Source organism: Eulemur rufifrons, chromosome 23, assembly GCF_041146395.1.
Source record: "Eulemur rufifrons isolate Redbay chromosome 23, OSU_ERuf_1, whole genome shotgun sequence".
NCBI classification, from domain to species: Eukaryota; Metazoa; Chordata; class Mammalia; order Primates; family Lemuridae; genus Eulemur; species Eulemur rufifrons.
In genome coordinates, this window is record NC_091005.1 from 4,219,541 (window position 1) to 4,240,524 (window position 20,984).

The following is a 20,984-nucleotide window of genomic DNA, read 5'->3' on the forward strand; positions in this document are numbered from 1 at the left end:
GTCATGTGCCACCTTCGATGGACTCCTGCCTGGCCTGGGCTGAGAAAGCCCAACCTTCTGCCCCAGCCCCGCGCTCCTATTGCTTAGGACCCCTCCCCCACGGGAAGCAATAGTCCCCCAAACTGCAGAGTCTAAGGACTGACTGGGCATGCTAATGTCCCCCCTAAAGTCAGCTGTGTTTTAGGGCATCGGAGACCTGGTAACTGGGGTGGGCTCTCTAACCTGCTAGGATTGTTTCTTTTGTACCCCAACATAGGTCCCTCTTCCTTAAAACTAAACTCTTCTATATCTTAATCCTGGAATGACTATAACGTATTATTCAAACTCTGAAACACTTGAGAGTAAAAGGGGATGCTGTCAATACTCACACCAAGACAACAGCATAAACTGGGCTGGCCCAGGCTGACCGGGACATGGGCACCTGACCTAGTCCCCCCTTGCTTAGTAAAAGCAGCCGTCTGCAACTGTACCTCATTGCATTTTAATGGTTCCCACTTTTTTAAAAAGGACAGAGGTTGCCTAGATAAGCCTTTGGCTTAGTGTTCGGAGACTTTCACTCTGTGTTGGTGGAAGAATGAGCCCAGCCGGCTCGGATGCTTTCCTGTCCGCTGTCACTGCGGGCTCTGGGCATCTAGCGTGGCCAGCCACCTTGATCATGTGACCTGAGGTCACAAACTTGTGACATTATTGAAATCTTATGCCCAAAGCAGGGGTGACTAAGTTATTGTTAGACTGGAACACTGGAGAACACAAGGCAATGCCAATGTGTTTACACCAGGACACACGGCACAGAGCAGGACTGTCCCAGACGAAGCCCGCAGGAAGTGTGGGTGGCCCATGATTAGCCTGTGGCACTCAGTGACCCAGAACCTGAACTGCCCTGTACTAGACATTCCGGAACCTTTAGTGAGTCGGCCTGCAGCTCCCTCAAGTTTAGAATCACCTACAACTGTGATTCCCCAACAACTTTTCCAAGTAAGTTCTTCCATCTTTATTTTTGTAAAAAAAGAAAAACAAACAACAAAGTCACTACCAGCACATGACAACTTACCCGGCAAGGTCTTGATTCCCTCCCTCCTCCATGTCCCATGAGCCTAATCAGCAGTGGCAGGGCAGCAGTCGGCGTGGCTGTTAGCTTTTCCCAAAGGGAGTGTTAGAAAGACGGGCTGAGGAAGGGAAGGAGACCCGGATGGGCGTTTCATCATTGAGAAGTCACTTGCACCTGTTTGCTTTAACCGGCACGTCTGCAATGCAGGGAAGGGAGACCGCGCTGTCAGAAATCCTAGCCCTCTTCCTACGAGTGACGAGCGACGTGGCTCGGGCAGGTTCGGGTTGGAGCTGCGTTTTAAGGAACTGGAATGGTTTCGCAGCTTGCAGAGCTCTTCTGGAACAAAGACTAAGATGCTACGTGCTGCCGGTTAGGCTTACGCTACGGCAGGTCAGGGGCTGCGGGGCTGCAGTCTTTGTTAGGGCATTTAGTGCTGCTGAGAAGGGCGGGCCCCAGCCGCGCATGCTGAAGTCCTCTAAAGACAAGGCAGAGACAGTGGCCCCGGATCCCCCGTCACCTTCCACTGAATAAGGGGGATGGGGACGAGGTCTCAGGCGTTGGCCCCTTGGCGGCCCATCCGTGTGCCAGTTGGGCCTGTTTCCTTAGGAGCGCTGTGAGAGCTTGAGTCTGACGAGCGGAGGGGAGAATATAGTCCCTGCCGGGCCGACTCCACGCGGGGCTCCCCGGCCTCGGGCTTGCACGGTGACCCTGCACTGTGACCCGGCAACGGCTTCAGCCCCAGGGCGGGCCACGGCCCGGTGGTTTAGGCGTAGCCGCCAGCCATCTGACTGGTGGCCGCGTTGCTGCCTACTCCTCGCCAGGCTTGGAAACTGAAGAAAGCGCTCACGCCGTAGGCGATCATCACTAGACACGCAAAGAACTGAAACAGGAGAGAAGGGCACGGCTGAGGCGTCTGACCGAGGACTGGGAGCAAGAGGGTGACAGTGCCAAGAGCACCCGTGACACCCTGAGTGACAGCCCCCTCGGTGAACCAGACGTTAAGTCACTGTTAGCCGTGTGCACGTGACAGCTGCCTGTCGTGGGGATGACGAGCACCAGCTTCTGGAGAAGCCAGCGTGACCGTCTAACGGGAAGCAAACCACACCGGCAAGGTGCGTCAGACCGTGGGAAGGGCACTGATGAGTGACTGAGGGGACGCCCTGCAGGGATTCGGTTTTAAAAAGACAACATTCAAAGGCCACCCTAGGAATTCTCTGGAACCAGTCCATACCTCTATACGCGTACCTACGGCCATACTCAGAAGCTTCACGTCTCTGTCGCTGTGACTGAACTACTAACTTCAAAACCACTCTCCGTCGGGAAGAGGAAGGAAACCCAACGGCTGGTCTAGACCCTGCCCTCGCCTGGATGGACTTGGCCATGACGAGCCTGTTACTAAACCTCTCTCCGCCCAAGTTTCCTCGTCTGTCAGGAGAGATGGTACTCCCTTCCTCTTCCTCACTGGGGGTCACAGGATCCTGGAGGAAAGGGGTGCAAGGCCTCGGAGTGACGCGTGGCAGGTGTGGAGGAGACCGCGGCACCACTGGCCACCTGACATGTGTCTGGAGTCGGGCTTCACGGAAGAGCCTGTGACTGTCCCCAAATGGTTTAAACCAATATGTTTCTGCATGTGCACTCGTCAAAGGGGGAGGGTCCCTAGTTTTTAATAGATTCTCCAAAGGGGCATGTGGCCCTAAATCAGCATGGCAGAACTGATCTATGACAAAGTTCAACAGCTGACCTGAAACTTCCATTGGCCACCACACACGGTGCCCCAAGCATTTGGGTTCCTCAAGGTTTTACTGTGAATTATGGAGGCCCCGCAAGCAGCCTGGCCCCCCGAGACGCTCTGAGAGTTCGGTGATGGCTGCTCAGGAGGCGGCAGGTGCCTGGTCTAGAGCCAGGGAGCCGAGCGAGTTCCGGGCCGGGACCCCGGGGTGGCCCACCTCCCCTGCAGGCTGCTGGGCCAGGAAGCGGACTCACCGAGGCGGCCGCACGCTGGTTGTAAGGTCGCGTGCCCTTCAGGGACGTCAGCTCGACTGCCGCGGAGCAGGTGATGAAGGCCGTGATGTAGAGGACGGTGGCGCCAACATTAAAGATCATTAACTGCCGGAGGTCAGGGTGGGAAGTGGGGGGAGAAAAGCCTTAAGATGTGAGGAGACTGAGCTGGAGCCTCCTGGGTCCCCCTGGCACAGCCCTTTAGGGGCCAGAGGATGGGGGTGCGGACACGTGGGTCTTTCCCGCCAAAAGGACCTCAAAAGGTAGCAGTCCCCCGTACCTAAGGCCGAGAGTGGGAGGGGAAGTGATGGGACGGCCCACAGTGCTAGGTCAGGGCCAGGGTCGAGTCCCATGAGGCAAACCCGTTCCCCGCAGCAGAAGGCCAATCCGTGACCCATCTCTGTGTACCAGCTAAAGAAACATGGGCCACCCCAAGTGTGGCTCGGGGCAAGCCCAGGCTCCCCACTACACAGCAGGGCTTGGCTCTGTGGCTGCTCCTAGGGCGGGGTCTCACACCCTGCTCTGTGCCCAGCGGGAGGAATCTATGTCTCCCTTTTGGCCACACCTGAAGCTCAAGGCACGAGCGAATGCCATGGTCTGGACAGCGGAGGACCCAGACATCCCCAGCTGGACACTGAGCCAGACTGGCAGGAAGGGGCCCTCGGCTGACCACCAGGCCCCGATCCCATGTTCCACAACTTGGGTCTGGTAACAGTCTTCAAACTGGTGGCCCTTAAACATTCAGTTTGTCCCATATGCTTTTTAAAAATTAACATTTTAAAATCAGATTTTGGGCCAGGTGCGGTGGCTCACACCTGTAATCCTAGCACTCTGGGAGATCAAGGCGGGAGGATCACTCAGGGTCAGGAGTTCCAGACCAGCCTGAGCAAGAGCGAGACCCCGTCTCTACCAAAAATAGAAAAAATTAGCCAGGCATGGTGGTGGCTCGTGCCTGTATTCCCAGCTACTCAAGAGGCTGAGGCAGGAGGATCGCTTGAGCCCAGGAGTTTGAGGTTGCAGTGAGCTGTGATGACGCCCGTGCCGTGGCGACAGAGCAAGACTCTGTCTAAAAAAAAAAAAAAAATCTTCCCTGAGAGCCCAGCGACCCCTGCAAACACTGCCTGGCACCTGCCAGTGACGCGGAGATCTAACAAACCCATTCTGTCTTGAGGATGACTCACGTTTCCTCAGTTTAAAAAGTCATTGAATTGCAAACAATGACGCCTAGTCCCAGCCTTGCCTGTTTTACAGTCATGTGCCTCTCTCGCCTCTCTGCTCGCTGAAAGCCTCAGGCCCCAGCTGCGGGGGCTTTCCGGGTCAGAGGGAGAAAAAACCAGCAGCTTTCTGTGTCTGGCCGGGTACTTCCTACGTCCGCTCTCAGCCCCGCGTCCTGGGCAAACCTGGGACGCAGCCTCTCCCCTGGTCACGGGGCCTCACCCTGCAGGCAGCTGGGTGCCCGAGGGCCTGGGTGACTCCTGGCAGCTCACTCCAGCCTCCAGCCACAGAGGACAAGCCCACACAACACAGGCTCAAATTCTGACCACCCACAAAAAGGAAAAATGTTTTTGAGATTCCAAGCGACCCCTTGTGCATCCATTCAGCAGCCCCCCGGCTTCTGCCCCCTTCCCGGGACACAGCCACGCCTGTGTCCTTCTTGGCTCATGGTGCTCAGAAAAACCAGACACCTGAACCATCAACCCTCCCCGCACCCGGGCTCTGTGGGCCAGCTGTGGTCAGGGGGGACGCCAGCCTCCCCAGCCCCACCTTGCCACTTCTCATTAGGGACGGCCACTTGCAGGGGTCAGCCTGAGCCACCCTATGTCCCCACCCAGACTCACCACCAGCGGCCAGGGCACCATGTACAGCTTCATGTGCAGCTGAAACAGGTAGAGGACGAAGAAGATGATTGTCACCAGCCAGAGGAAGACAGCGACGAACATCACCCAGCCGTAGGCCGGGTACACGTAGTGTGGGGTGTCGGCGATCAGGGCCCACACCAGCAGCCCCAGCACCTGGGGGCGAGACAGGGCAGAGTCTGCCAGAGCCTTGGCCTCATTTCTCATTTAGTCCAGAAATACTGATTTGGCCCCTGCTGTATACCCCTGTGCCGGGGCCCTGGCTTGGTAACTCATACTGCTCTTTCTGCTCTCGCTGAGACGTCAGCTGCTCCAAGACACCTTCCCCACTCCTCCAGTCTGTGTTCCAGAATGCTCTTCCGTGTTCACACGGCCCCCCAGGCTCCCACCACCCAGGACTGTCATTCTGCTTCCTTCCCCACGCCGTGAGCTCTCCGAGGGCAGGGGAGCAGCCATCTGTGTCACCGCTGCCCCCTGACGCCCAGTACAGGACCTGGGCCCTGCCAGGGGCCCAGTAAAAGCTGCTGAAAGGAAGATCAAGTCACTGTCACATCCTTGAGGGCTGGTCACAGTCCCAGAGGTGGGAGATCAGTGGCTTCTCCTCCCACCTAGGCCCAGCAGAGAACGTCACAAGGGCCGAGGGGGGACCTCCCGCCTGACGCCCTGCCCTCTGCCTCTCCTACCCCACATCTCTGGCTCTTCCAACTGCCCTGCTCTGTGGATGTTACCATCCTACAGGTGAAACTGGGCCTCAAAGAAGTCAAGGGACCTGTCTGTCACGCCATTCCCACGTGGCAGGATGGGCCCCAGCATCCCAGCAGAGTGGAGCTGCTTTAAGGACCAGGAGTTCACGTACAGAAATGGGCACAACGGAAGTGTCTGCTTTTGCTTCTGTTATTCCAGAAGAGGCCAAGGCCCGGCTGGACTGCGCAAGCACCGGCCCTCGTGGCCCCAGGGAATCCACACGGGCAGGTGACTCGCCCCCCCTCGTGGGGCCGTCTGAGGGAACTCGGCAGGGCCTGGGACTCAGGGAGGCCCCAAAGTGGCACCTCTCGTGTGGCTGTGCTGGGCCTCTCTAGCCTTCCTGCCCTCTTCCTTGCTGGCTGAGTGCTCCAGAGTCTGGGGTCCTCCCTTCTGCACGTGTGCTTTCCCTGGAATCCCCCCCCCCCCCCCCCCCCGCCACTGAGGGACAGCCCCTACCCTGGGGCTCTGGAGAACGCTCCATTGCTGATCAAGGCACACGGAGGTGTCCCTCTTCTTCCCCTGGCCAGCATCCAGGCATGTGCCACCAGCTCAGGGACAAGTCAGTGGGATCACAGAAACAGCCCAGGAGCAAGACCCACCTCTGCTGCTGGGCTTTGGAGACAGAAAGTCCCCCTGGCCGCTCGAACCAGCTGCGGGGCCACTGCAGGGCCCCAGAGCACAGCCAGAGCCGGGCACCTGCCAGGCACCCCAACCCGAAGCAGCGCCCTCTCCCCCCAAGGACCAGAAGGGAAGCTTCTGCACGGGTCCCCTACACACTGCCCTGGGGCCAGGACAGGAATGGCCTACAGCCCTCTGACAGCCCTCCTGCCTCCTCTTCCTGCCCCTCCCCGGGGGTCTGAATCGGGAAGGGCGCGGCCCACTGGGGAAGTGTAGGTGGGACGCTGGGCGGGGGAGTCAAGGGCTGGGTGGGCGAGCACCTTCCCCTCCCTGTGGGGCTGCACTGGGTGACGCAAGTGAAGTCCATGCACTGGAACGCAGCCCCACGAGGCATCCTGTGCTTTGCCTGTGGCTGGATCTGCAGTGCCTGGCAGCTGGCACCTGCTCCACAAATACGTGCTCAGGCACTCGCGATCCCACTTCTCCAGCCGCGGCGCGGGGTCAGAAACCCGGCCTGCACGCTTGCTAGGCATGTCAGCCCGTGACCTGCTCCTGGCCTTGCCTCCTCCCGCCTAGGGAAGCGGGGCTCAGGCCCGGGTGGCAGACCCAGGGAAGGCGTCCTTCTCTCCAGGGCAAGTTCCCAGGGGTCCCCGCCCCACACAGCACCCGGCCAGCCTCCGCTGCCCATCTGTGCTCTCGGCCAACCTCCGCCAGCAGGCTGGGTGAGGGCAGGGCAGGTGAGGACGCGGGGACAGTGGCCGGACCCCACCTGCAGGCATACACCAAGCTGGGCCGGGGCAGGATGTTTCAGGACAGATCCCCACACCTGGAAACAGACGAGCCAGGGAGGCCTCGGGCCCCAGAGCCGGGTGCGGCCAGGGTTCTGCAGGGGAACAAACACTCCGGGAGCAGCACGCCCGGCACCTTCTCCAGGTGAGAACTGGACAGACCAAGGCCAATTCTATTCTTTCATTTAAAGCAAATTCCTTACGGGCCTCCAGGGCCATCGCGTGGCCTGGTGCCAACTGTCCGAAAAGACGCTGGAAAATGCAGTGAACCGAAAATCAAGAAAAGACCAATTCAGGTTTACGCCAACGTACACCTGACAATCATCTGTATTATTACAGCCTCGGTCACAACAGCCACCTGACGCCCTCCCGCAGTGCTCCAGGCGTGAGTCACCGACCCTGCCTTCACCAGACCCCCAGGGGTCCGGACTATTCCCAACAGAAGCTCAGAAGGAGACGCCCTCGGTCACCGGGGCCAAAGGGCAGCACAGGATCGGAACCCAGATCTGTCCTTCCCGGGAACCCATGACAAGTGGGTTACTTAGTGCGACTACGAATTATTCTGTGATGTGTAACAACAAGGGCAGGTCAGCTGGCTCCGAGGGCCAGGCTGGGGCGGCACCCATGCCCTCCCCCGCTGTCCCTGCCCCGTGCTCCAGCCCCGCCCCTGGTTTCCAGATCGGCAACTGCGGCCTCCAGATGAAGCCGGTGGATAAGCGGTGGGAATTTCTAGTGTTCCTTCCCGCAGTGCTGCTGGCTCCATGCCCAGGCGGCGCCTTGGCTTCTGCCCTAGAACAAGGAAGGTCCACTCCAGCATTGGAACCAGACTGACTGGTTTCTCCTGGTCCCTGAGCCCCCAGCCTAGGCCCCCAGAGAGACCCTGCTCAGGACAGGGCACCCTCACATTCGCTGACCCCTTCACTGGTCTGGGTGGCCCTGCCAGGAGCTGCAGGGCACGCCACACCCTCCCAGGCAGGACCCAGGGGGCCACAGGACTTGTGCCTTACAGTGGGGTTTACCCCACCGTTCAGCTGGGACGGTAGTAGGCAGCTGGGGGCAGAGGGTGACACAGAAGCCCCTGACTCTGCCACCACCCCCCAGGGCCTTGCCCAGGCCCCTCTGCCCAGAAGGCTCATCCGACAGCCCAGACCCCCTCTGTCCGCAGCACAGGCCCCTGTGTGCAGCTCTCTGGGCTCACATCCAACAAGCACCTGCTGAGAAGGGGGCGAGGGGCAGGGGTAGCAGGGTGACTGCTGCAATTTTAGATAGGGGCCAAGAAAGATCTCGCTGGCCAGGTGACATGTGATCCCAGACCCAGGGAGGTGGGAGAGGGGATGGGAGGGAGCCGTGTGGGTATCTGGGAGAGGGCAGAACTCTGTCTCTCCCCCTGGGCCCCCCTGTGGGTCTCTCCTGCCCACGTGTCCACCCGACCCCACGGTTCTCAGCAGGCGTCTACACGTACCTCCGTGTGTCTCTCTTACACACACGCACAGCCAAACCTCATCCTCTCCTCCGAGGCCCTGCAACCCCTGGGCAGGCACTACAGATAAACAAAGAGAACTGTCTGGAAACCTCAAGGGTACTTTTTTTTTTCCTGAAAACCAGAAGAACTTGGATCATTCTTAAACGAGGACCACAACGTCAAAAAGCACACATTCACAAGACTTTTGCATCTCCAAAGAATTTCTCAACAACTGGGCAACAGAGATGTTTTTGTTAAAACCACCTGCAGGACAGAGAGGACAGACTCGTCACGAACGCCGACCACGAGGCATTCCTCGCTCCAGCAGGCCCTGCCCACTGTGACAGCCAGACAGGCCAGCTTCCTGCTGGGTGTCCTTCAGTGACTCTGGGGAGATGTTTCCTCTTATCTTTTGTTGCGCCTTGAGGTGTTTAAGTCCTAATCCCCAGTGCCCTTATCTGGACACAGGGTCCTCGCTGATGCTGTCAAGATGAGGTCGTGCAGGAGTTGGGGGGCTCTCCAGCCAATGAGTGACGTCCTTATAAGAGAAAACGTGACACAGAGACCCACACGGGAGAACACACGTGGAGACAGGTAGAGCCCGGCGCGCCCCGCACCAGCTCAGAGAGTGACGGGGGACAGGTTCTCCCTCAGAACGCACCAACCTGCCAACACCTGGATCCCAGACCTCTGGCCTCTGGAGCCGTGAGACAGTACCTTCCTGTCACTTTAAGCCACCCAGTTTCTGGTACTTAGTTACAGCAGCCCTAGGACTGCTGTATACATTTATCTTAGCTACTCTTTGAATCTGTGCATGGGTGTCATGATCTTATTTAGCTGTGTGATGTTGGCACCAGTCCTGATGGAAGGTCGGCCTATCAGCTCCTTGGGTTCAAGCTCGGGCCCTGCCAACTTACTAGCTGTGTGACCTCAGGTAAGTTGCTTAACCTCTCTGTGCCTCAGCGCCTTCATCTTCGAAAGGTGCCTACCTCAGAGAGTGGTTTTGAGATGTAAATAAAGCAAAGTAGGCAAGGTACTCAGGCCAGCACCCAACACAGGCCTAACATTCAACGCGTTCCAGCGTCATCAGCGCTCTGAGGGGCTAAGAATGTGGGTTTTCCAGTCAGCTCCTGTGCCCAGTTTCCTGCGATAGTGGCAGTGTGTGTAGCTCCTTGGGGGTGTGACAGTGAGAGGATGACGGTCTCTAAACTCAAGCACCTGGCACAGATAAGGGCCCGATGCCAGGGCCGGCCCTAGGAACCTCCCGGAGCTGCACTCTCCCAGCTCCTCTCAGGCCGAGGGTTCTCGGGCAGCCCCCTTTGCCCCTGTACACCTCAGCCTGTCCCCCGGGAGCAGGGAGGCTCACCCCACTGTTCCCTGCCGTTCCCCGCAGCCAGAGGCCCAGCACTCGACACAGGCGGCCGGCGCCCTCTCCCCCGTGTTGGGAGGAACCCTGCCAACCCCGCAAGCGCTGCTAACGCCTCTCTCGCCCCAGGATGGTCACCCCACTCTCCTTTTAGTCCCCCTCACTTCCTGGGCGGGTCAGAGCTTTGCAGACGCACTGTGTGGCCTTGAGAGAGTCACCCAACCTTTCTGGCCTGTTTCCTCATCTGACACATAAAGGAGTTGGGGCGTGGGGGGACGCCTGTCCTGGTCACCTCAAGACGTGCTGTGCGGGTGAAATGATGTGAAAGGAAGTTGAAAGCCCCAGCGGTCATGAGGGCTGTTAGGCAGTCTGGGAGTTGGGGAACAAATCCCGGAGCGACGGGGCCGTGCGCAGGGGAAGCACCTGGAACGGAGCCTGGAGGGTGACACTAGGGTCTCACGCTCGCAGCCTCCAGGGCTGGCAGGTCACAGAAATGACCACGCTGGGCCAGGTGGCGTCTCTGGAGCAGGACAGCACCCACTGGTGCTGGTGGGGACACAGGCCTGGGGTGGCCAGAGCTGCTAATTTTTTAAGAGACACTAAAAGTCTGGATTTTTAGGTGGAAATCTTCAGCGTTTTAAATGTGGGCAACTAAACCGAATGTTTTAAAAACAACGTGAGGGTAGGGGCCACCCGACTGCTGGGGGCCGAGGCAGCAAATCCCTCCACAGCCCCCACCGCTCCGTCCGGGACACCGAGGCCCAGGGCCGGGGTTCCCCTCACTAGGGACACATCTGGGCAGCTTGAGGACACTCAGAACTTGGCCAGGCCCAGCCCCACCCCCGTCCTGGCCCTTCTCCCTACAGTGAAAGGGACTTTATGGGGACAAAAAGCCACCCATTGTGTCCCACGAGACAAAGGGGCAGGGGACAGAGGCTCCAGGCGCCTGGGCTGGCCACACCACCCCCGCCCCGTGCGAGAGGGAGGGCTTCGAGGAAGGCACCTTGGAATTCCCGCGGTATGCTGAGCACTCGAGGACCCCGGAGTCATCACGCCCCGGCTCCCCAGGGAGGCGACAGCAGCCTCAGAACCCAGCCCCAACCCACACGGAGCCCAGCCCGGACAGTATTTAACAGCGCTAAGCCTCCCCTGTTATCAGAAAACGGGCGTGTGAGTTACCAAATCGAGTCATTAGGTCATGGAACAGACTCTCCCAGGGCCTGCTCTGTGCCAGGCGCCGTTCTAGGCCCTGGGAACGCGGGGGGAGCCTGGCATGCAGGGTCCCCGCCCGCACCCAGCCCCCAGCTCGGGCCCTGCTCCTCAGGGCCAGGGCACGAAGGTGACACTGGAAGACCATGGGCTCAGGGCCTGGGCCACCTCCAAGGCTTCCCAAACGCAGCCTTCAGCACGTCACCCCCTAGTCCCAAGCCCAGAATCTCAGAACAGAGCACTCCAATCCCAGAGGTGGGAGGGGTTTCCGCACCCCTACCCCGGGCCCCCTGGCAAGGCGCCCCAGCCCCTGCATCACTCGCGTGTCAGCCACCCTGCCGCCACCTCCTTGTTGCTTTGACTTCTCTGTTCAGGGTTTAGAAAAACCTTCCCAGCGTGAACTCAAACTCCGTCCTACTTAATCCCACCCCAGGTCCCGTTCTGTCCCCTGGGGCCGGACCAAGCAGGTCCCTCCACAGGCAGCCCAGCTGTGTGAGGCAGTGGGGGCCCCTTGGGCGTCCAGAGCGAACAGCAGCCTCCCCAGTGGGGTCCCAGAAACTCAGAGCTCACCTGCCGGCCCACCCGCCTCCTTCCCTTGGGGGTTTCCCCCAGCCACACAGAGCACCCCCAAGAAGGCCTGACCCCCTTGTAAAGCCCCAGGTGGAGTCCTGGCCTTCATCTCCCCCCCACCCCTGGCCCCTACCCACCCGCCAGGGCTTCACTCCCAGGGCCTGCCTTCCTCTGGGGCCAACTTTGTCAAGGGAAGCACTTGGCCCATTTCACAGATGAGGGAAACTGAGGCTCTTAGAAGATCTGGACCTGGCCCAGGCTCTTGTATGGTAATAGATGGGACCTGGACAATTCCGTGGCCCAGACTCTCCTGCCCCTGTCACCAATTCCCAGGACACTCCCTTGGAGACCACCTTGTCTGAAGGGAGCATCAGGCCAGAGCAGAGAGGGGCAGGGCAGAGCTCGGCCGAGGGCAGCCGGGCTAACGGGAGGCTCGTGTTCTCAGCAGGCCAAGCGAGGGGGCTGCCACCTCCGGCAGGTCCTGATCCCCCATCGGCCTTCCAGAGGAAGAGCCGGCCGTCGGGAACATACGAGAACACACAGGCCTGGCCTCTGCCTGCTGGGGAATGCGGGTGGGGATGGGCTGAGCTGAGGGTCTTCCTCACTCCCTAGACCTCCTTCCTGAGACGCTGGTTCGAGTCCCGACCTGGCCCCAATGTGCCGGTGACCTGAGCAAGCCTCGAGCGTCCCAACTTCATGGCGGGGCCGGTGTCCCATCCTGCTTCCCTCACACAGGGCACCGTCCCCACCCCCAGACTAAAGCTGAGCATCCCAGAGCAGGCACAGGTCTGCTCCCCAGCAGCCCGTACTCTGGGTCCTGGGTGACCTTCAGCCCTGGCCTCCCTGTGAGGTCCTGAGGTGCCACCCTGGCCTCTCCTCCTTGGGCAAACAGGAGGGGACAACCCAGGTCAACAGCAAAGGGCCTGGGCCCAGGTTCTATCAGAATCAGGCTGGGGTCACCGAGCTGCCCAAGAGAAACAGTCCCAACCACTGCCACCACCCTGGGTCCTCAATCTCCATGGAGACCAGGGTGACCACACTCCTTGTGGCTCCCCCAATCTATGAGTGGGAAATCGGGGTCCTGGTTCTCACTGAATTCTGCCAGGAGCAACTCCCCAGCTGACAAGGAGTGGCCAACACCCGCCCCTGCCAGGATGACAGAAACAGTAACAGCCTCGGAGACTTCAGCCCATCCGTCCCTGGTGTGCATGTCCTCTTTCCACCTAGGGATGGCTGGGAAAATCACTCAAGGTCACTCGCCAGTAGCACCCAACTCAAGGCTAGTGCTCACTGCTGTGTGATGCTGGGAAAGTGCCTTTCCCTCTCTGGGCCCGAGGCAGCATTCAAACACCCCCTTCACTGCTTCTGCCATATCCACAGACTACCTGTACTATTTTTTTACTCAGTGTTTTCATTTACTTGAAAGCTTTTTAACGTTATTTTATTTTTGAAATATGTACTATATATGACATGGTAAGTAACCAAACAGCGTATTCAGCTTGTCGCCCTCCTTCCCTGATACTGAATTTCTTCTCCAGGGGCAACCATGAGTATTTTTTTTAATGTGTCTCTCCAGAGACTTCTAACAGACATACACACGTATTTCAGATCGACATGTCTTGTATCTGTGTGTATTTCTTCTACACAAATGGTAACATCCTACACAGTTTTGCACCTTGCTTTCTTCACTTAAATATATAGCCTGGAGACCGTCGATCTTTACATACGGAACTGCTTTATTGCTTTCTTTAAGGGGTAAGGACGCATCTGTTTTGCTTCAGGCCATGCCACTGCACAATGTTTCATGACTTATTTAAACCACTTCCCACTGACGGACTTGTACATATCAAACAAATCAGCTAATTTTAAAACGAAACTTTTAAATCACTAGTAAGTGGGAAACCTGCATTATCTATCACAAGAGAAGCTAACTATAAAATTAAGTGCAACAAATATGTAACAACGTTAATACATTCTAGACAGACACAGTTGTCTCCTGGGTTCTGAAGCTCTCCTTTACTTTAAAAAAAAAATTAAGGAAAAATATTTGCAGATTTCCCAGAGCTCCTAGCAATTAATGAGATGAAGACCAACAATTCAGTAGAAAGGGCAAAGAATACAGACAAGGAAATACAAATGATTCCTAAACATTTTTAAAAGATCAACCTCATTCATAGAAGAAATGACACTACTCCTGCACGGACCTATCACTCTGGCCTATCAGATTGGAGCACATCCAGGAGTGCGTTAAATGCCCACGTTGTGGGGCGGGGGTGGGGGGCGGCTGTGGGAACACGCACCTGCCAGGAGGCTCCCGCCAAGGACGGAGGGGCATGACCTCTCTGGAGGGCATTTGGCAACCTCTGCCAAAATCCCAAAAGCAGGCCGGGCGCGGTGGCTTAGGCCTGTAACCCTAGCACTCTGGGAGGCCGAGGTGGGAGGATCGCTTGAGGTCAGGAGTTCGAGACCAGCCTGAGCAAGAGCGAGACTGCCTCCCCCGCCCCGTTTCTACTAAAAATAGAAAAAAAATTAGCTAGTCAACTAAAAATAGAAACCAAAAATTAGCCGAGCATAGTGGCTCTCGGGTGTAGTCCCAGCTACTCGGGAGGCTGAGACAGGAGGATCGCTTGAGCTCAGGAGTTTGAGGTTGCTGTGAGCTAGGCCGACGCCACAGCACTCACTCTAGCCCAGGTGACAGAGTGAGACTCTGTGTCAAAAAAAAAAAAAAAAAATATCCCAAAAGCACACACCCTCCCACCCAGCAGCTCCACTTCTGGAAATGTATCACGCAGATGCACTCAGTGGCATGTGTGACATCATCCTTTGCAGCAGGGGCTGTGACAGCAAAAGAATGGAAAATCCAATGTGTCTGTCAACAAAGGGACTGACCGCACAAATCACACCATAGCTGCACAATGGACTGGGACAGAAGCCATAGAAAACGAAGCCATCGTGCTCCACACACTGAAACAAAAGGACCCCCAAGATACATTTTTTTAAGTGAAAAAGGAAAAGTGCAAAAGGGTGTGGCCAGACTATAGCTCTCGGGTAAAGCGGGGAGAGGTAAGAATCTGTAACCACATTTGCCTGGATCTCCTTACAGAAAGTCTTAAAATGGTACACAGAAAAGTAAGCATGAAAGAGTCAACTCTAACCAAAAGGAGACAGAGATTTTTCACTGTATTCTTTCCCACTCTATCTTATTCTTGAGCGTTGTAAATATATTACCTATTAAAGAAATTAAGTGGATAAATGTGTGAAAAAAATGAAGATACACACGGCGCACTGGGCATTGACATAGAACATCCCTGGTGTGTTGCCGCGGGGGAAAGCGTGGCCTGGCACCTGCACGGAGTGCTCCCATCTGTAGCTTTTTAAGTGAGGATAGGGGTCCGGTGGAAGAATACGCACAGACTCACCCTGGAATGATATGCAGGCCATGGTGATTGCCCGGGGCACACAGGGATTAGTCAGGGAGGACACTACATTTTCATGATCACCCTCTGTGCCATTTGAATGTTTTGCACTGTGTCTATATAATTTTTTCGGCCGGGCGTGGTGGCTCACGCCTGTAATCCTAGCACTCTGGGAGGCCGAGGTGGGCGGATCCTTTGAGCTCAGGAGTTCAAGACCAGCCTGAGCAAGAGCGAGACCCCATCTCTACTAAAAAAAATAGAAAGAAATTACATGGAAAGCTAAAATATATATATAGAAAAAATTAGCCGGGCATGGTGGTGCATGCCTGTAGTCCCAGCTACTCGGGAGGCTGAGACAGGAGGATCCCTTGAGCTCAGGAGTTTGAGGTTGCTGTGAGCTAGGCTGACGCCACGGCACTCACTCTAGCCTGGGCAACAGAGTGAGACTCTGTCTCAAAAAAAAAAAAAAAAAAAAATTTTTCAAAGAACAGAACAATTCCACCAACAGAAAAACAGCTAAATGAGCTGGGGCTGCAGGGACACTACAGGGTCCCCTGGGACAGTTAAAAAGGAGGGAGACCAGCCTCAGAGATCTCAGATGCTTCCGAGTGAGAAAGGCAACTTGCTGAACAAAGGACACAGAATGAAACCACGAATGTTTCCAGAAACGCACAGAGAAAGGACTGGAACACCCCAAAATAGTTGTTCCCATAGGGAGAGGGGTGGGTGATCCAGGGACAACTGTAGTCTTATCTGTACAGGTTTTTATTTTGTATGGAGAATGTATTCATATACTCATTCTGTAATTACAGTATTTTTACTTTAAAAAAATTTTTTAAGAGACAGGGTCTCACTGTCACTCAGGCTTGAGTGCAGTGGCACAATCACAGCTCACTGAAACCCTGAACTCCTGGAATCAAGCAATCCTCCTGCCTCGGCCTCCCAAATAGCAGGGACTACAGGTGTGCTTTTTAATTTTTTTTGTAGACAGAGTCTCGCTATGTTGCCCAGGCTGATCTTGAACTCCTGCCTCCAGTGATCCTTCCACCTTGGACTCCGAAAGTGCTGAGATTACATGCATGGGCCCCATGCCCAGCCATGACTATAAATTAATTCCCAAACACTCAACACCCTCCCCACTGCGATGAGTGGGAAGTGTGGAGGGAACTAACCAGACAAGGCATGTATTGCTCTGCGCAGGGCAGGGGGGTGGGAGGAAGATGGGGAGCACGCGGGGCCTGGAATGCCGGACTACAGAGACCGAACCACCCACAAACATCAGCGCCAAGGAGAGCCTCAGGGGTCTCCAGTGCTGCACTCCCAACCCCTCCTCGTACCTCTCAGACTCCAACAATCTCGTCTAGGCAGCCCCTTCCTGGAGGATGCAGGTGACTTTCAAGCCTCGCCCTGCCCTCCACCTGGAGAGGTGTTGGCCTGCCTGCTGGGGCTGGAGACAGAACCAGGATCACCATAAGGAAGAACTTTCTAATTCTCCCAAGTGCCCAGGGATGGAACAGGCAGCCTGGAGAGGTACTGAGCTCCCTGTCCATAGAAGTATGCAAGTTCATGTTGAAGACACGGCTGAGGGCTCTCTTAAGCTTGCAAAGAGCCCTTGGCTCCTGTGATCCCATGACTCCTAACTGCCCTCATTCCAACAGACACTATGCTAAGCCTTTGCAGGCATCACCTGCCACGTTCCTCATCATCCCACCATCGTCCTGTTACAGACAAGGAACTGAGGCTCAGGGCAATTAGGGAATCTCCCCAAGACCACGCAGCCAGAAATGCGCAGAGCCAGAAATGCGCAGAGCCAGAATTTGAACTCAAGGCTCTCTGCATCCACCGCACCCTCGATGCCACCCATGGACCACTGTGATCTAATGGCACGAGAGGCATTTGCTCTCTGTTTATTCACCTGCAAAGTGGGAACTGTGCAGCCACCCCAATCCCAGGAGGAGGTAAGGCAAGAAGGAAAGACAGGTGCCAAACACATGCCACAGGGCATTCATGCAGCTTCATGACTTATTTAAACCACTTCCCACCGATGGATTTGTATATATCAAACAAATAAGCTATGCCAGTCATCCTCTGCCCAGTGAGATCCCTCGGCTGTTCCAAAAGCTCCTAATGCCACCAACAGAACCACGTCCCTATAGCTGGCAGAGGTATACAAGGCCCTCCGCTGCTGGCCGCACCAGAAACAAGCGCTTCACCTCCGGCTTCCCCAACCTGTCCGCTACTCCCCCCAACCCTCCTTCAGCTTTCCTGCCACCAGGTCTGGGCTCACACTGCGTCCTGCCTTGGAACACCCTTTCCCTGCCTCAGATTTCAATGAAGTCGCAGCTCAAAAGCCACCTCCTCCAGGAAGCTTTCCTGGTCATGGAACCGGTCTTCCTCTCCTCTGCCGGTTCACACCACATCTCCCAAGCTGCCTGGCTCTGCCCTGGGCACCCGGGAAGCTGCTCATGGCTGTGGCCCTCAGGACCAGCCCAGAGCCCGGCACTCCTGCAGCCCTGGGGTCAGTGGCTCTGCCCATCCGCAGATTTAAAAGAGTCCGGGAACCCACCCTCTACCCCTGGAAGATAGAATCTCCCTCCCAAAAACAAAAACTCTGGGAGGGATTAAAATTGTAGATTTCTGGCTTCACTTCCCGATTCAAATCCAATTCCACATTTTCCCTGGGAGTGGGTCCAAGAATCTTCATTCTGCAGGAGATTCAGGGGCTGGGGTTGGGGAGGAGGCCCAAAAGGGAGAGCTGAGAAATCCGGAAATAGAGATAGCAGGGACCCAGGTGGAGGTGGGCCCACACCTGGGGAGGTCGGAGAAGGCAGACTTGATCTCAGCCCAGGGTTTGTCACCGGTGTAACCACTCTGCTTTCCTCCCCGCGCCTGGCAGCCTGACGGCGGGATAAGCCCACCCGCTGGATTGCAAAGGAAAATGGACCCTGACCCGCGTCCAGTTCCACCCCACTGCTCTGGAAATGGTCCCCTGCTGGCGGGAAGGCCTCCCACAGGACCACAGGAGCAGGCACCCAGCGTCCAGACCCTCCCAAGAGGGCACAACGGGGAGAAAGCGAATACCCAGGCCTGTGATCGGCGCGGGGCAGGGGCCGGTCCCATCGGTTCGCCTGAACTGGGGTCCGCACGCGGGTCCGGGAGGGGTAGGAGCTTTGCCTCCGGTTCCGCACAAATCCCTTCCGCCAGCGCAGGGCGCGATATCGCGGCCCCGTGGGGCAGGCCAAACCGGCTGGAACCCGGCGAGTCACCCAGAGGAAACCAGAAGAGCCTGGCTCCGCGCGGGAGCCCAGGGGGCCATGCCAAAGTGGACGCGTCGGGCGAACGGACGTGCCCTCTCGATGAGACCACGAGTGTTCTGGGTGCAGCCACGCGGAGCCGCTGGGAGCTCGGCACAAGTTGGGCCGGGAGGGACTTTGCCCCGGAGTGGGTTCCCGGGAGGGCTGGGGGCATAGTCCTGGCAGAGGGGTTGAGAGGGAGGGGGCGATGGGGAGGAGGATGGGGATGACCGAGTTCTGTGCAGCGACTGCGACTCAGGTGGGCGCTTCTTTTGGTGGCCGCTGGCGACCACCTTGGAGGGCTGGCGACGGGGCGTTGGGGAGCAGGCACTCTGCAGACGGGTGCATGTGTGTGGGCTCGCAAGGACGGCCACGGGGGCGTCTCGCGCCGAGGGGGCTGCAGGGAGCGCCCTCGGGGTAGGCCCGGCGCGTCGGTGCGCCTCTGAGCCAGGGTAGGGAGTGTAGGGCCGCGAAGAAGAGACGCAGCCCGGGCGGCCCCCAGCCCCTCCTGGCGCGGCCGGGAGCCCCCACCCCAGCCCCGCGGGCCCGCGCGCGCTCACCAGCTGCAGCAGCATGAGCGCGCCGAGGCTGGAGCGCACGAAGCCCAGGTCCGGGCGCAGCGCCGAGACGGAGGCGCCCGCGCCCTGCGCGGGGCTGCTGGTCCGCGTGCTCACTTTGGACGGGAACTCGGCCATGGCGATCCGCTCGCCTCCCGACGTTGCTCCGGCCGCCGCCGCCGCCCCTCCAGCGGTGGGTGCCGGCTCCCGCGCCGCGGTCCCCGGGGCTCCCGCTCCCGCTGCGGCTCCCGGCGCTGCGCTGGGCGTCGGGGCGGGGAGCCAGGGGCCGCCAGGTGCGGCCGGAGCCCGGGCCCGCCCCCGCGCGAACCCGCCCCCTTAACCCTTTGCTCGCCCCCGGCGGGTCCTGCCGCGACCAGCTCGTTCGCAGCCGTGTCCGCTTCACAGGCCAGAAAACTGAGACCTGGGTCAGCGCGGTGGCTCCGCCAGAACCAGCCTAGACAGGCGCGCGTGTCACCCCCGGGGAAAGCCGCCTGCTGGGAGTCCCCCCCAACCCCGACTCCCGGAGGCTGCGACAGCTCCTCCGCGCCCTCCCGGCTGCGAGCTGCCGCGCCTCGGGACAACTGGCGGTGGCTCGCCGAGGGGACCCCTCTCCCAGATGTTCCTAGGGCGCTGTGTTCCCCTGGCCGAGCCGCTGCGCCTCTCTGGACGTCTCTCCGTAAAGCCGGATCGGCATCCCTGCGCGGCGACGCCTACGCAGTCCCCGGAGACCCGGCGCGGAGGAGGGAGGGTCTGCGTAGGTGGGCGCGCGGGAGCGCCGGGAGGGGGTGTCATTTTATGACTATCGATGCAGGTTTCGCTTCTGAACGTAGTGCACATAACTTCGAAGGTAGCTGAGCTTCAGTTCCCTCGTCTGTCACAGAGAGGAAGGGATCTCACCGAGCTGGTGTGGGGAACTCGGGGAATATCACAAGGAAAGCGGCTGGCACGCAGAGACGGGGGACGGCCGCCCAGAAGGTGGGAGGTGACGTCAAGGTTACAATTTCATTGCTCCGGGGCAAAGGCAGTGTGCGTAACCTAAACATCTGTACCGCCCTAAGATTCTGAAATAAAATAAAAATAAAACAACAATTTCATTGCTCCCCTTACACCCTGAAACTCTCGTGTGTGCGCGCGCACACACACCTTGGGGCATAGAAATTTGCACAGATAGTTCATTCATTTATTCATCAACCAGTGTTCGCTGAGCACCTACTACGTGTCAGGCCCTGGGGATACGGCAGGATACAAACTAGACAAGGCTTTCTTGAATTCCACTCTCTCTTTTTTTAATTGATATGTTATCATTGTACATATTTATGGGGTACAGTGTGATGTTTTTGACACGTGTACATTGTGTAATAATCCAGTCGAGGTATTTAGCATATCCATCACCTCATACATTTATCATTTCTTTGTGTTGAAAACATTAAAAATTCTCTCTTCTAGCTCCTGTATTTTGAAATATACACTATTGTTGACCATAGTCACCCTACTGTACAATGGAACACCAGAAATTTTCCTCCTATCAAACTGTAACTTTGCACCTGTTGCCAACCTCTCCCCTCACCGCCTCCCCCTGCCCCCTTTCGCCACTGTTCTACCCCCTACTTCTGTGAAATCAATGTCTTTAGATTCCACATATGGGTGAGATCATGTGGCATTGGTCCTTCTGCGCCTGGCTTATTCCACTTAACACAATGCCCTCTGGGTTCATTCTTGTTGCCAAGCGACAGAATTTCATTCGTTGGATCCCATTTTCTAGTGGGGATAACAAGTCATAAACCAGGGAAGAAGAATAATTTCAGATAGCAACAAATTCTGAGACTAAAATAAAACAGGGGGATGTGACAGAGAGTGACCAGAAGGTGATTTTTAGATAGGGTGGTCGAGGAGGTGACATTTACGCAGAGATCTGAATCATGAGTAGGGGCTAGCCTTGGGAAGATCTGGAAGAAGAACTGAGTAAGCGCAAAGGCCCTGAGGCTGGACCAAGCTAGAGAGTTTGAAGAACAGAAGACGGTCCCTGGTGGGGCTGGAGCCGAGTGAGTGAGCGAGTGTG

The 20,984-nt window shown here is 57.3% G+C and overlaps 1 protein-coding gene across 1 annotated transcript; it reads right to left on the reverse strand.

The window, feature by feature from the left end:
• Window positions 1-1,119: 1,119 nt before the first annotated feature.
• On the reverse strand, window positions 1,120-19,135 carry PLLP (plasmolipin). Its single transcript, XM_069456505.1, has 4 exons — window positions 18,929-19,135; window positions 4,885-5,058; window positions 3,032-3,154; window positions 1,120-1,928 (listed from the first exon to the last, which is right to left on the reverse strand). Exons 1-4 carry the CDS (start codon window positions 19,061-19,063, stop codon window positions 1,812-1,814), a joined length of 549 nt encoding a protein of 182 aa, XP_069312606.1. The 5' UTR covers window positions 19,064-19,135; the 3' UTR covers window positions 1,120-1,811.
• Window positions 19,136-20,984: the final 1,849 nt, after the last annotated feature.